The following is a 16,719-nucleotide window of genomic DNA, read 5'->3' as shown; positions in this document are numbered from 1 at the left end:
TGCAAAAAGCACAGCACATTGTCATGGAGCAGTCTATCTGTAAATATACACTAAAGCAATTAACAAAAACAATAGTCTTGTTTTAACCTTTTCTAAGCACAAGGAAGAATGCAGGCCTGACACACAAAATTCTTCAAGCCAACACTCATTCATTTTAGAGACACCTGAGGTCACAGTCATTACTGCAAACAGTGGGAGACCTATCCATCTTTGGGTGTTTCCTTCTATGTTGTGGGGCAGCTTGAATGGATTTTAATTGCTTCTAATTTGTGATGAGTGTACAGGGCAATGACAGTCGCATGTTAGCAATTTCGGTCCCTACCAAAAAGGGTGAAAGCATTTATTTACTTAAATTTTATACTTAAATTTTTATTTTTTTGTCTTAGTAAAGTGCTGGGCCACAACGAGCCACCAGAACAGCTTCAATATGTCTTTGGCACAGATTCTACAAGTCTCTGTAACTGAACTGGAGGGATGAATGTTCTTCTAAAAGACATTCCCTCAGTTGGTGTTTTGAAGATGGTGGTGCAGACTGCTGTCTGACATGACACTCCAAAATCTCCTGCTGGGTGGAGGTCTGGTGGCTGTGAAGGCCACAGCATATGATGTTATTACTCATTAAACCATTCATCTATGTCTCCTTGTGCAGTGGAGATGGGTTCCTTGTCATACAGGAAGAGAACACATCCAGATAGAAATGTTTTATCACAGGACAAGGGGGATCAGTCAGAAGAACTTTATATTACTTTCCAGTGACCCTTGTGTAACCGAACCATGCCAAAGAATTTGTCACCCATTAGTGAATGAGTTGTAGCTAAATCGTTCCTTCACTCATTCTTCATTAGCATCTCCATCATCTTGGTCAGGGTCAAAATGGATGCAGAACCTATTCCAGCAACACTGGTTAGGGCACCAGTCCATCAGAAGACACCACACACACACACACACACACACACACACACACACACACACACACACACACACACACACACACACACACACACACACACACAGATTCACTCCAGTTTAGAGTATTCAATTCACCTATTGAAACCCTGGAAGAAAACCACATACACAAGGAGAAATTCTGCACAACCAGTGTCTGGAGCTCAAAATCAAATCCTTAACTCCAGAAGGCATCAATACCACCTGCTGGGCTATCATGCCAACCTAACTAGCTAAGTCTTCTCTCAAAATGTATTTTCTACCTGTTCTTACAGTTTGAACTGGAGGAAACCTTGGCTCCTTGTGATCAAAGCTCTTAGATGAGAACAAAAAGAAGGAAAAAAATAGCCGCCCCTTTAGTTAGTATAATTGTTATCTATGTCCCAATTTTACTTGCAGGTTCATTAATTTATTTTTTCTCCTTTTGTCACACAATGGAGAAAAAAATGGCTTGTGAACACTCTTTTCCTTATGCCTCAGGGTTTCATAGTGAATGAGTGGCAAAAAGAATAATGAAGATAAAAATGTCGATATAGTATGCGCCTCTTTGCATCCACAGTATCTTCATTGAGGTGGTAGTATGGAGAGGAATAAGTGTAATAAGATGTTAGGCTACACTGGGAAAAGATTCAATGAAACTGAACAGTGTAATATTGGAAAAACACTGCCTAGTTTTTTTTTTTTTTTTCCAGTCTTTGGTGAGTCTGTATCCATTGTAGCCTCAAATTACTGTTCTTGGCTGACAGGAGTTGAAACCAGTAAGGTCTTCAAGCAGCTCATGGCGCTTTTCTATTCATCACAGTTGCAACAAGGTATTTCCACCTGCAGAGCTGCTGCTCACTGGAGGTTTTTGTTTTCCACAACATTCTGTATAAATTGTATGAAAATCCCACGACATTAGCAGATTCTGAGATAATCTGAAATAATCCAGCAACCAGCGTTCCCCTATTTTGATGCTTCATGTGCACATTAATGTGATGTGCTGTGTGTGTGTGGGGTACCTCTGTGATGAAGGACTTGGCACTTGCAGGACTCATGAAGAGAATGGCTCGTCGCAGTGTGTCCCTGTAGCGGTGCAACTCTTCCATTCTCATGGTGCGGAACATCCCCGTGATCATCATGTTGATGTTCGACTCCACCTTCTGTAGGGACACGTCCATCCCCTGCTGGGATGACTTGTCCAGAAAATCCTGGATCCCCCGGATATCTAGATATGCAGAAATGTCACCACAGTTACATTTCATACCCAATGTGAGCCTTTCAAGCATTTTATTGAAATGGAATATGTGCAGTAAAGTGAATGTACGTTCCACACAAATAAATGTATCACAAACATTCAGGACCCAATTTATGAGATTGCAAGAAACCACAGGCAGGGGAAATAACATCTCATTTTAACCATCATCTTCAGTCAGCAGGCACAGACATTAGTGCGTTCTCAACCATATCTCTTCTGCCAGGAACTTCAGCTTGAAAGCTGTAGCATGTAAGAGAACATTAGCATTTGCGTTAATGACGCATGGGTGAGAGAGTCAGAGCAAGAAAGAAAGAAATGGCAGAACTGGAGCACCGTCTCAGACCTGGGGTAAATAATTTATGAATTTCTTCCAGTTAAAGCAATGCTGGATGCATGCTCATCCTTCTGTGCAGTCAGCTCTGTCCTACATCAAGCCAATTCAAGTATGGAGAGAGGAAAGCAACCCGAGCACACAATTAAAGCAAGCAGAATTATGGGACTGGGGCATGATAAGGTGAAACAGAAAAATAGTGTTTCTGGACGTGCCTTTGAGACACTGGCACTCAGAATAACAGCTTCATGCACATGTTTTGAATGCATAAAAGTACTGTACATACACAAATAAAGTAGACAAGGAAAGTATAAACTACCTTGTTGTAATGCTTGTCTGATTATTAGGCTTTCTTTGAGGTGGACATTAGATAAAGGTGGAATAGGCAATTGCCCAAGGCATCATCCAGAGCCTCCATGTTACTGCTCTCCATTGATAGAATGAGTGAATGAGTATTAATATTCCTAGGCTGCCTAGCGATAATGAATGACGAAATTGCTTTGCACCAGGGATGCCACAGTTTTCCTTTTCCAGTTTACATTTGAAGTTCAATGAAATTCAAATGGTTTATCATCTTTTAGTGCCATGTCCTGAAAATCTAAAGGCATGGTGAGATTGATTGCTGGAAGCAGTAGTGTAGAAAATGTATGACTTTGATGCATTGAATTCACAATGCATAATAGTTGACTATATTACACCAGATTTTCCTCAATACAGTGCATTTATGTGTTTTTGTTAACATTACTTATAATTCTGTGTAATCAGGTCAACCTTACTGTAATGTTTTGTCAGAATTCACTATCATATATCATTTTTACATTTTCTACTGAATCCCTGTCTTTACATTTTCTTGAGTAAGATTAAAATATAATCCCTGTTAATCCCTGTTATCCACTCACACATGTACTATTTAAGTATTTATTCACTTATTTGGTGCTGCTTGATACTTTTTAAACAGAACTTAGGACTGAGATGGATCAGTTACAACTGGTCATTGTTGGACTCAGTTACAATTGTGTTCCTCACTGAATTCTGAAACTCTGCCTAACAGTACTCATCTTTTTCAGTCTATAGTAGCAGCTAATGATAGCAGTTTTAGCTGCTCACGAGTGTACTTTTTGCTCTGCAGTTCTACTCTAATGCTGTCACATGTACACGTACTCATGTTTCCAGCACATGAATCTCACCTAATTCAATAGTTTTTAACAATCCATTGAATGACACCATGCACATACATCTTATGCAATCCACCTACTGGTGTGTTTTTATGAGGTGGGAGGACACCCGCACGGACATAGGGAGAACATAAGAAGACACAGAAACTAGACAGTAGCTTAAGCGACCGTAGGGACCGGAGACCGTAGAGCTGTGAGACAGCAACACTACCTGTTGCACCAGCATGCTGCCCTGAGCAGTCGTCTAAAATAAATCTTACACCAGCCTCCTTAATAAATCTTGCTAAAAGAAGAAAATAAAAAACCTCTCTAACTGTTCTTCTAGTTCATCTTGTCTTCTTGTTGTATGTCTTAAATAATCTTAAAATATGCTTCAAACAGGAAGAAAGTGACTGAAGAAAAATTATTTTGGATAATTTAGATGACTATTTCAGATAACTATTTTAGACATTTAATTAAATTAAACTAATTTAGATATGACCTTGACCCTATTTGGATCCAAAATCAAGTAAGTCCATTCTCTAGTTAGGACAATAATACAATTTTCCTATACAACAACATTCAATCACTCCGTTTGCTCTAAGGACAATCTGGATATGTATATGTTACTTTAAGCATGCACTTATTATTTGACCACTCAATGACATACAGTACACACCATGGGAACTGTTGGAATTTTTGACATATTTGGACAAACAAACCTTTGATCATCTTTGAAACAGTGCCTATTAATAAATTTGATATACTTATACTACTATATGATATACTTGAACAAAACCACAAGGAAAACTGCATTTTTCAATCATTTATTCAAGAGAAAGATCAATAGATATAATAATTTTCTGTGGAAAAAGTAAGTACACCCTTGGCCTCAGAAGCTAGTATTGCCCCCTTTAGCAGAAATAACTTCTTGTAGGCATTTTGCATAATTGTCCACCAGTCTCTGACATTGGCTTGCTAGAATTTTTGAACACTCTTCCATGCAATATTCTTTCAGTTGCAAGATGTTTGAGGGTTTTCTTGCATATGCTGTCCTTTTCAAATCCCTCTACAACATTTCAATGGGACTCAAATCCGGGCTTTGACTAGGCCATTTCATAACCATCCATTTCTTCTTTTTGAGCCATTCCTTGGTGGATTTGCTCGTGTGCTTAGGATCATTATCCAGTTGAAAGGTCCACTTTCTGTTTAACTTAAACTGTCATGTAGATGGCCTCACATTAACTTCAAGCACTCTTTGATATGATGCAGAATTCATAGTTGAATCAATGGATGCAAGCTGTGCAGTCCCTGAGGCAGCAAAGCAACCCCAAACCATAACATTTCCACCAACGAGCTTCACAGTTGGTATGAGGTGGTTCTCCTGAAAAGCTGTCTTTGGTCTGCGCCGAACATGTCTGCTGGTACTACGACCAAACTGTCCAGAGCGCATTTTTCCAAATGGTCTGTTCTTTGCCTATATGCTCACTGGCAAACTGTAGTCTTGCAAAGGCTTTTTCCTGGCACGCCTCCCATGCAGGTCAAATTTGTGCAATCTCTTTCTGATTGTAAAAGCATGCACTTTCACATCAGCAGTTGCAAAACTTATTAGCAGATCCTGTGATGAAATTTTGGGTTCTTGGAGACTTCTCCGCCACTTGTAGATCTTGCCAGAATCCCTTGCCAGCCTCATAGGCATCCACAACCTTTTTTCTGAAGGCCTTACAGAACTCTTAAGATCTTGGCATGATGACACCACACACCTCAATAGCAAAGGGAACAACAGACACTAGATACCAGAGGGGTATAAATAAGACAGGTTCCACCTGCTCTCCCTAAGCAGGCTCTAATCACTGGCACCCAAACTTGGACACCTGATTCTAATTTTATGGATTTGAAGGTGTGATAAATGTAGGGGTGTACTTACTTTTTCATGTGACTGATCTGTTTTTTGTTCATTTAAATTGTGAAAATTACTGAAAAATGTAAATTTTATGTGCCATTTGATGGATTGTATCAACTTTATTAATAGGCACTGTTTAAAAGAGGATCAAATGTCTGCTTGTCCAAATATGTCAAAAAAGCCAACAATTTCAATGCGGTGTACTTATTTTATCCACATAACTTCATATGCATAAGAAGTGTATTCATGCTAAAATTTTATTATACAGTATACAAATGGAACAAATGATATTTATCACATTTTTGGTCACAGTTTGTGTATAATGACAGGCAGAGGGTTGCATGGTCTCCTAAAGTTGAGAGCATCACAAACATGCTCGACTGGGTTGGGAGAGAGCATCCAGATTGTGTAAGGTCATCTGACCTGTCAAGGGTGGCAGGACAGGACATGGCAGCCTGCAGCATGCCAATGGGCCCTTAGTTCTCATGCCATTTGGGGCATTGTGGAATACAGCCTTTCTTCTTGCAGTGACCTAGGGTTAGGTTGAACTCTTAATTAAGTGCTTTTTGGGTGAAGCATTCACCTACATGAAAATGCACCATTTTGTGTGAATAACTAGTTGCAATATTTCACTGTCATAGTGCTTAAACATATAATTTGCCTGCAAAATTATACTGCATACAAGCTAGAGATTTCTCATATCAGATTTCTTTATCCATTTGTATAAATAGTGTAATGCTTATACAACTTCTGACAAAGGAAGCAAAGTTTGATTAAAGCTTTTGTTTTTAAAATATACCAAACTAAGATAAAAAAAAAAAAAAAAAGTTTCAAACTGCATAGAGAGATTTTTACGCATTTGCCAAAAATCAATCTGCCAACTCCCAGGGCACAGGAACATCATAAAGCGTAGACAGATCCATCTGTTTCCTCCAGTTACATAGGCTAATAGGTACACTAGAGAAAACTATATTGCTCTAAGGACACTTAGGTAGCTGTAATGGCAATTTGTAATCAAATAAATCAAATAAATATAAATTCTGCTGATGAAAATACCATACTATAGTACCACTGAACTTCTTACTAATGGCCTAGACAATATCACAATTGGGTTCTTAGAGGTACACCAAACTGCATGTTTTATTACATGTACCTAACTGATCTAAGAAAAATGTGATCTCACAGCTCAGAGGTGGTGCCATTCCAGTATACAATGTTGTGAAAAAGTATTTGCCCTGATTTCTTCTGTTTTTGTGTATTTCTCATACTAAATAATTTTAGTTCTTCAAATGAAATACAACATAAAACAAAGGCAGCCTGAGTAAGCACACAATAAAGTTTTTATTTATTTATGTTTTTATAGAAGCAAAAAAGTTATCCAACATGTATCACCAATGTGAAAAACTAATTGCCCCCTTAAACTTAAAATCTGGTTGTGTCACCTTTAGCAGCAATATCTGCAACCAAAGGCTACTGATAACTGGAGATCAGTCTTTCACACCACTGTGGTAGAATTTTGCCCCACTCTTCTTTGCAGAACTGCTTTGGTTCGGCAACATTGGATGGTTTTTGAGTATAAACACTGCCTGTTTAAGGTCCTGGCAAAGCATCTTCAAGTCAGGACTTTGACTAAGCTGCTACAAAACTTTAATTTTGCTTTTTTTGTGCCATTCAGAGGTGGACTTATGCCTATGCTTTGGATCATTGTCTTGCTGCATAATCCATTTGTGCTTGGGTTTCATCTTATGGACTGAAGACCGGACATTCTCCTTTTCTGGTAGAGAACAGAATTCCCATTTCCCTCGGTTATTGCAAGTTGCCCAGGCCCTGAAGCAGCAAAGCATCCCCACACCATCACACATCCTCCACAATCCTGGACCATAGGTATGATGTTCTTTTTTTTTTAATTTGGTGTTTGATTTATGCCAGATGTACTGTAATGGGATCTCTGTTTTCCAAACCGTTCCACTTCTGACTCATCACTCTTCAGAACATTCTCCCCAAAAATTTGTGGATCATCAAGGTGTGTATTGGCAAAATGCAGATTAGCTTTAATGGTCTTCTGGGTTAGCAGTGCTTTTCACCTTGCCACTCTTCCATGGATGCCATTTTTTTGCCATTTTCTTTCAGATAGTGGAGTCATGAACAGTGACCTTTATTGATGCAAGAGAGGCATGTAGATCCTTTGATGTTGTCCTTGGGTCTTTTGTGACTTCCTGGGTGAGTAGTTGCTGTGATCTTGAAGGAATTTTGGAAGGTCAGTCACTTCTGAGAAGGTTCACTACTGAGATAATGGCTCTCACTGTGGTGCTTTGGAGTCCAAAAGCAATTGTATTTCAATCACCTTCTTTCTCATCATTTCTGGAATTTCTTTCAACTTTGGCATAGTGTGTTACTGCATAAGTCCTTCTAAACATGCTGTTGAAAAAGTTGTATTTAAGTGTTGATTTGATTGAACAGCGTTTGCAGTAATCAGGTCTGGTTGTGTCTAGTCCAGCTGAACCCCATTATGAATACAGTTTCATAGATTTGGGGAATTAGTAACTACGAGAGTTATTACATTTTAACACAAGCCCAGTTGGTATTGGATAATTTTTTTTGCTTCAGTTAATAACATTATTTTTAAAAACTGTATATTGTGTTTACTCATGTTGCTTTTGTTTTATCTTAGATTTAGTTTTAATTACTGAAACAATTTAGTAAGATATATACATAAAAACAGAAGAAATCAGGAAAGTACATTTTCACAGCACTGTATGTATGCAAAATATAAAATTTAGTATCCAACAATAATATGGTCTTTGTAAAGTTTCAAATATTTTTTTCAAACTGCATGCTTTGTGTGCATTGTAAGTTCCCCCAGCTGGGTTAATTAGCAGGGTCACTGCCCCCTGTGTTGCCTCTGGAAAACACATCTAAATATGGAGGATAAGGCACAAGTTTTGCAGATTGCTGGAGGAGGGTCCAAGCCTCCATCTGTGTGCTGGATAGGGTTGAAAGCAAAATGAAATCTGTGGCTGTGTTTCTCCCAATGGGCTGCAACCAGACGGTAGCACATGTCTTTAAACGCATGGACACATGCAGAGATCACATCCCAGTCTCTTTCTGTGGGTTCCTACAGAGCAATGTTCCTGTGTCACTTCCTTCTGCTCTTTCATATCTCTATAAAGTACTCGACATACCTTGACATTACACTCCAAATTTATAACTACTGGAATTCTGGCAGGTTGAGCAATTAATAAAACCAGACACAAAACACTGCACTAACTTACAGACCGCAGGGGCCTTAATTTATTAGAAAACACACATGTAATTATAATCAGCGTTAGCATCTCTATTATCATTAGTGGCTGGCGCAGCTCTCCAGCTGTGACTCTGCACAACACTGGGGTGGGTTTTGTGAGCCCAGCTTGGAGAAGTTTTCACATGTCGCTTCAATAATTGAGCGGATGCTGGCTTGTTAGGCAAACATCAGATTAATTAAACACAGTGTGGGCAAACTCACTGTAATGTTAAACTAACAAGATGTCATGTCCTTTTTTCCATGACCCACAAGGAATGGAGCTTCATTTGTCATCAAACACCTGTAGTAGGAGCTGCTGGTAATACATACTTCAGTGCCCTGCTGCTTCTTTTCACTCTTTTCCAACTTTGTTCTCTTTACTAGTGACAGTTAGCTGATATGAAAATGTAGGCTTGCTACATGTCAATATAGAGTAGGTCTAAACCTTTAAATTCCATTTTTTTCCCCCAATGGTTATACACTATCTAGAACTAGTCATGTGCAGGCTAGGTTTGGGTTACACCGCACAAATAGAACATAAGTCAGTGTTAGCCTACTGCTGTTACAGTCTCATCTGAAAATTCTACCCTATACCACCAGAACTCCCCTTCACCAGAATGTTATGCCATTTCTGGGTCACCTTAACTGTTTTTTTTTCTGGCTTCTGACACTTCTGGGTTGCTTACTGATTGATGCACTTGAGCTTTGTTATTTTGTATATATGGTTTTAACATTTTGCCACCTTTTAAACTATTATTGTCTTACATTCATTCTAAAATAAATTCTGCATTTATATCCTACCTCTGCACTTATATCCTACCTATTTTCTTATTGTGCAGTCAGTTACTACAGCAACATTTCTTATAAAAGATACTCTCTTGTGACCTTGCTTATGACGACAGTAATGTCAACAAGTGGCATTCAAGAACTGTTCAAATTGATTCTGCCATGTTTTTAGCTGTTGAAGTGCAGGGTGATGTGCAGGTGGCGTGCTCATTATGGTTCGTAATTAAATATATTAGGTGCCTCTCATACCTTTTTAGTTACACATAATCTATACATACAACTACAATGAATAGATTTATCTTATGTAAATATATGTGTACCAACTTCAGTTTTGACTTGGATAAGTACACAAGTGTTGTTCACTCTCAAAGTTCTCAAGGTTCATTATTTAGCACAACAACAACTTGACGCATACAACCAAGACAATGCTGGAATGGCTTCAGGACAAATCCAGGTCTTCAAAGCTTGAACAGACTTACCCAAGAAGACACAAAGCTGTAATTGCTGACAAAGGTGCTTCTACTGTACATAGTACTGAATAAAGTGTCTGAACACTTCTAATTGAGAGATTTTAGTTTTTAGTTTTTAATGCATTTATGGCAAAAACAATTTAACTGAATCCATTTTAGATTAATACAAGAAAATGTGCAAAAATCAAAGGGGACCCTGAATACTTCCTGAAGCCCACTGTTTATTGACAGGTTGTAGTATTATAGGGTTCTATCTGCCATTCAATTTTCATCCAGATAGAAACTTTGCAAGGTATAACAGCACCCTTTCTCTCATCTAACTGCATAAGGTTATAGTAATTACATTTGTATGAACTTCTGGTTCACCAACAGGAGCTTTCTTTCTAATTGTGTGGAATTATTTATATTGCTACTAGTCTACTACACATACAGACAAACATAGATAGAGGAACAGATGATAGAAATAGATACACTATATGGCCAAGCATACAGTTGTATAGGATGTCTTTGTATGCTGTAACAGTAAGCATTTACTAGGCAAAATTCAATGGGGTAAGGGGCCCAAACCTAAAAAGCAAGATCCATAAAGACATGGTTTGCCAAAATTTGTGGGGAAGAATTTGAGTGACCTATACAGAACCCTGACATCAACCACCACTGAACACCTTTGGGATGAACTGGAACAGGCCTTCTCACTTGACATCATTGCCCAACCTCACTAAGGCTCTGAATGAGCACAAATGCCCACAGCCATGCTCCAAAATCTAGTGGAAAGCCTTCCCAGAAGAGTGGAGGTTATTATAAAAGCAAAGAGGAACTTGATCTATAATTTGATGTTCAGCAAGCAAATATGGGTGTGACTGGTCAGATGTCCCCATATTTTTTGCAATATAGTGTAAATAGATATATAGATAGATAGATAGCAGCCACCGTAAACCAAACTCTACTGTACATCAAATTCCGGCACTAGTCGAAGTTTTGGGAGACATCCCGAGAGAAGCTTTGTAGGCCATGACCTGAATGCAAAGACCTAGATCTGAGGCTGAAGTGAGCTCGAACTCTAACAGCTGTCTCTTTGCTGTGTCTAATGCTTTGACCATGCCTCCTGAAAGCAACCAGCAATAACAGTACTGTAAACAAACCAGTCTGCCACAGCACACAAGCCACAAGTGAGACAACAGGTAAGTGAACTAGATAAGTATAAAATCTGGGAATGGAAAAATCAATACAGCAGGAAAACTACAATATCCATAAAGAATTTTTTTTTCTTCTTGAGTCCAGCTCAGGGCAAAGTGGGCAGCTGGCTCTGACGCGAGGATAATAGGGTCATTCGCCTGAATCATTGCTAATTATATCCATGAAGGGGGACAAAATTTGATTTACTCTATCTGTTTCATCTACTCATTTGTTGAGCATGGAGTCCTGAAATTTAGACAGTGTGCATGCTAATTCAACCACATCTTGTAGGTGGCTACATGTAATTAATAACTGACTATATCATTCTTAGCTTTCTGGGTAGATAAGTGTAGATGTGAAACTATTGGTGGCATAGTGAATATAGTGTAACTGTAATGAACAAGATAGCTCATTTAAGTCAGTAAAATGTGGTCTGTGTTTTTACTTTTATATGGGATGTTTCTGTTCCATGGATCTTAATAAAGAGCATCTATGCTAACCCCATCGTTTCTCCTCTCTCCATGTTTTGAACCACTTTCCCCTAGGACCTCAGACCAAGCCACAAAACACAAAACAACTGTTCAACAGCTCCTCAAATGAATTCTAACCACTTCCCACAAAAGAACCATGCAAGGATGAACTTTCTTTGCATGGTTGCATCAGTTATACTTTATATATATATATATATATATATATATATATATATATATATATATATATATATATATATATATATATATATATATATATATATATAAAGCATGCATTTTTATAAAGCATATTTAAACCAAAGTGTTGCATGTACAATTCTACAATTAAAAAATAGCATAAAACAGACACAATCTAAGTTAAAGCTAACATAAATGTGGTTTGAGCTGTGATTTAAAAAAATATAACAGTGGGAGCAGATCTAATGTTTAGCAGTAAGCTGTTCCACAGCCTCAGGATAGTGATTACAAAGGCATGGTCACCCTTGAGTTTTAGCTGGGACTGTGGCCAGCTGAATGCAGCGGACCTGAAGACCTCTAAGACCTAGAGGCACAATACGGTCTGAGTACATCAATGATGTAGGGAGGTGCAACTCCGTGAAAGGGTTTAAAACAAAATATATAATCTTAAACTGGATGCTGTAATGGACAGTGAATGGAGGCTGGAACAGGGGTGATGGGAACCTTTGTCTTGTTACCAGTAAGCAGACACAGATTGGCTTGCTGAATAAAAAAAAAAAACATGTATCAGGCATATCCTAGATCACTAATTACAAAGCAATAATTGTAACAGAACTGAATAAATTGCCTTGCAAGAGTTCTGCTTGCACTACTAAACCTGAAAGTAGGGGACAGTGATAAAAGAGAAATCAATTTACCAAGACATTCAATTGTCCACAAAGCTATTTTAAAAAATAGTCAAGGCAATGTTAAGGGTAAATTGTTCTCTCTAAAAGAATGCTGATTAGAAGAAGAGCTAAAAATAATGCCCAGTAGATCTATCTTCCGAATCATTGGACAAGCTTTCAGCGAGCTTAAGGCAGGAAGAATGAGGGAATCTCATAGGCTTCATTATGGAGGACTGTGTGAGAAGCTTGGCTTCCTGAAGTAGCTGAAAACCGATCCGTTTCTCTTCAGAGACAGCCACTTATTTATCGTGGCCTTATCCTGCTGCAGTCGAGTATGGCCTCCACGGGGACTGACAGGAAGATGGAGTTCTCTCACATGCAGCTGTGCAGATTCACTATCTTTCTCTTCTCCAATACCAGATACAAGTACACACACACACACATACCTACAGGCTACAGTGATGCCGTCTCTGCCCCCCACTCACTTTTTTTTTTTAACCACAGAAATACACAGACATTCTTCTAGTGTCTTCTGTCACACACACACACACACACACACACACACACACACACACACACACACACACACACACACACACACACTTTTTCTTGCCCTGTTTTTCTCTTTACCTCACCCACATGCTCCCACAAGACTCACTTTGTGGACACATAATGAGCTATGATAGAAACAACTGCATATAATTTTTTGAAAATTATGAGAAGGTGTTGACATGGAGTGACCAATGGCATGCCTGCGATTAATTGGAGCCTGCTCGGTTAACAATGAGCAAAACCACTCATTCCTAATTATGTCTGGTAAGTCGCACTTGAGTATAAGACATACTGTAGCTCTTAAAGTCTGTTGCTATATTGCATTCTGCAGCAATAATTTCTCAGGATTTTTTTTATATTTCATTGTATTAATAGGGTGGCTACAGCATTGCCTAGTTCCAGCTGGCATATAGGCACAGTTTCACCTATGTAGCTGCATGTCTCTCAGCCATGCCCAGAATGAAGGTTCATTTGGCAACAATTTGGTGATTTAATATACTACAATGACAACTGTTCTTGATGGGAAGTAATTCATAACTAGTTACTACTAGTTTGCAGTGTTTTCATTACGTTTATAAGAAATATATTAATACAGGACTCATAATAATAACAACAACAACAACAACAACAACAACAACAATAATAATAATAATAATAATAATAATAATAATAATAATAAAAATACATGAAAGCCTCCCAGGAAGTATTGGTTACATATTCCAAAGAAAACAAATATGATTCTACGTGAGATATCATGAGCGGCATCTTTGGTCACTATTGTTCTCTCAGCTAATTAGAATTTATGAGCCTATGTATTGTGATCAATTGTCATGTGCTCATAAATGTTATGAGATAAAGATTTAGACAATAACTGTATTTTTGTTTACAAGCATTATAGAATCATGTGATTTCACATCATACACTCCTGAGCAAAAAATAGGCCAAGCCCAAAATGGCAAAATATTAAGCTTTTGTTATTATGGTCTTAATAACAACAGGAAATAATAACAGGAAATTAGGAAGAATTAAAATAACAGTATGGAAAGACAACTTTGAAGACAACTTGAAGACAACTTTTTATTTTATTTTATTCATTTTGGTTTATTTTGACTTTATTTTTTAATTTTGTAGACGTGTTAGTTTGAATTTTATATCAAACATTTTAATCATTATTATGATTTTACCTTTGCATACAAGAAGACTATATAAGTGAATTTCCCTGTTCGTAGCTTTTCTGCAAACAGTTCACTGCAGCAAAACTAAATGAGCAAATGGTGGCACAGGAGGTCTCAGGAGTGCATATGTTTAATTCTGGCTAATTTTCTGATCAATTATTAGTTGTTAAGACCATCAAAAGCTTAATATTTTTGCTATTTTGGGCCTGGCCCATTAAAAATAATAATAATAATAATTTTTGCCCAGTAGTGTACACTATATTGCCATGTGGACACCTGACCAGTCACACCAATATCTGCTTGTTGAACAGCCCATTCTAGATTTAGTCCCCCTTTGCTGTTATAATAACCTGCACTCTTCTGGGAAGGCTTTCCACTTGATTTTGGAACATGTCTGTGGGGATTTGCTCATTCAACCACAGAAGCATTAGTGAGATCAGGAACTGATAGAACTTGAGGAGGCACATCTGTGTTCTAATTCAGCTCAAAGGTGTTGAGTGGGGTTGACTTCAGGGATCTGTGCAGGTAAGTCAAGTTGTACCACACCAGCCTTGGCAAACCATGTATTCATGGAGCTTGCTTTCTGCACAGGGCCATTATCATGCTGGAACACGTTTGGTCCCCTTAGTTCCAGTGAAGGCAAATTGTAATGCTCCAGAATATAAAGACATTCTAGACAATTGTGTGCTTTAAATGGGTGTGACAGTCAGGTGTACATACACACTTGTGGCCATACAGTGTATATTGATTAGTTCTAATGATTGTATTAGTGCTTTACAAAACAAGACTCAGACACAATTAGGTTAATGTAAAGCAAATTGCTTGCTTTGTTGATAAAACAAAAACCTGTTGAAGGGAGGGAAATGTACCTTGTAGTCAAGAAAAATATGAATGTTTACAATGTTTATATCCAAGTACATTAGAATTTCTAATAATTATAATTTTTAAGAGGTTTTAACACAGATCTATACAGTAAGTGAAAAACAAGTTAACTCAAAAGGGAAAAGATAGATCCTTAATGAGAGCCTGTGGAAAATAGAGAGCTGGAGAATGTTTAGAATAAGACGGAGTATGAGCCTAATTGAATTTACTAAGGCTTTTATTCATGCTTATGAACAGCATTCATATAACATAATTTTAAATATGCTGTCAACTTTGTGCAGCATTAATAATATGCAAACACAACAGTCTGAAAATGTGCAATTCTTTTTTTTTCTTGTGATAATTCTAAGTTCTGTTCAATCAGCAGTGTGCATGTTATGTTCAATAACGATCTACCTGTTCTGTTTTGATTGGATTTGATTATGTATTTGCTGTTGGCTTTTTAGTTTTGCTGTTGCAATTTCTGATTTGTTGTGTTTTTGGTTTGTTCATGTTTTTCACTCTTATTGGCCGCTTTACATTTGCACTAACAATACTGTTAATGAACTAACCAAGCCTCTTGTGGGAGTGTCAACATGTCTTCAAGATTAATACACATGCCCAGTACTTGATTTCCTGCTACTGGACAGTTGCTCCAAAACAGCATTTTTCTCTTACCGTAATCTGTGTCATAAAAGATGATAAACTTCTGCCACGTGTACTCCATCACCACTTGGAAGATGACATCATTCAGGTAGACAGGGGGCCGAACGAAGAGTGTGTAGTCATCAGGTTGTCCATGGCTGGTTGGAGGACAGCTGGAGCGAGGGGTTCCCGCTGGTGCCCGCTGTATAAACAGATGGGGGATGTGCATGGCATCGGCCAGAGTCTGAAGCGAGCCTGCAGACATGCATCCGATTGAGCTCACCAGAGCAAGGATGCCTCTATTCATCAGCTCACAGGCTGCAAAGAGAGAGAAAGAGAGAGAGAGAGAGAGAGAGAGAGAGAGAGAGAGAGAGAGAGAGAGAGAGAGAGAGAGACATGTTTATTTAATATGATATAGATTCTGTACTGTTTGGGGATAGGGAGTACTTTTAGATATACAGTATATGCTGTCAATAGAAATTAGGACATGGGTAACACAGGTATACAGAAATTCAGAAAGCAGAAAGTAACTGAGGAACACTAAACACAAATAGAGCTCCCTTTACTGAAGTCGGCTTATTGTTCGCTTTAGGACATGGGGATTATGTGGCTCAAACTCAAATATAATTGCAAACTGGAATCCAAGGACTAAGTAATCAATGTGCCTTTTCAGTGTGATTAATAACTAATTAAATATAGTTCAAGTAGATTCAGCACCATCGTAAGGTTGTAATTGCTGCCATAAAAACCTTAGAAACATTCGAGCAATACACAAGGCTACTAAGGGATCTCAATAGGAAAAAGCATAAACTCACTAGTATCAGCTTACATTACATACTGCACGGTACAAACCACTTTACACGAA

General features: G+C 38.1%; 1 protein-coding gene across 1 annotated transcript in view; it reads right to left on the bottom strand.

Moving 5' to 3' along the window:
- Positions 1 to 16,719, bottom strand: part of grid2 (glutamate receptor, ionotropic, delta 2) — a 522,151-nt gene that overhangs the window by 206,059 nt on the left and 299,373 nt on the right. The window contains exons 3-4 of the mRNA XM_017468976.3: positions 15,888 to 16,172; positions 1,947 to 2,152 (exon numbers count right to left, since the gene is read on the bottom strand). Coding sequence (XP_017324465.1) covers positions 1,947 to 2,152; positions 15,888 to 16,172 — 491 coding nt within the window. The remainder of the gene's footprint in view (positions 1 to 1,946; positions 2,153 to 15,887; positions 16,173 to 16,719) is intronic.

The sequence above is a fragment of the Ictalurus punctatus genome, chromosome 5 (genome assembly GCF_001660625.3).
Source record: "Ictalurus punctatus breed USDA103 chromosome 5, Coco_2.0, whole genome shotgun sequence".
Classification (NCBI taxonomy): domain Eukaryota; kingdom Metazoa; phylum Chordata; class Actinopteri; order Siluriformes; family Ictaluridae; genus Ictalurus; species Ictalurus punctatus.
Note: the sequence above shows the minus strand (reverse complement) of the source record. Positions and strands in the feature narration are given on the sequence as shown.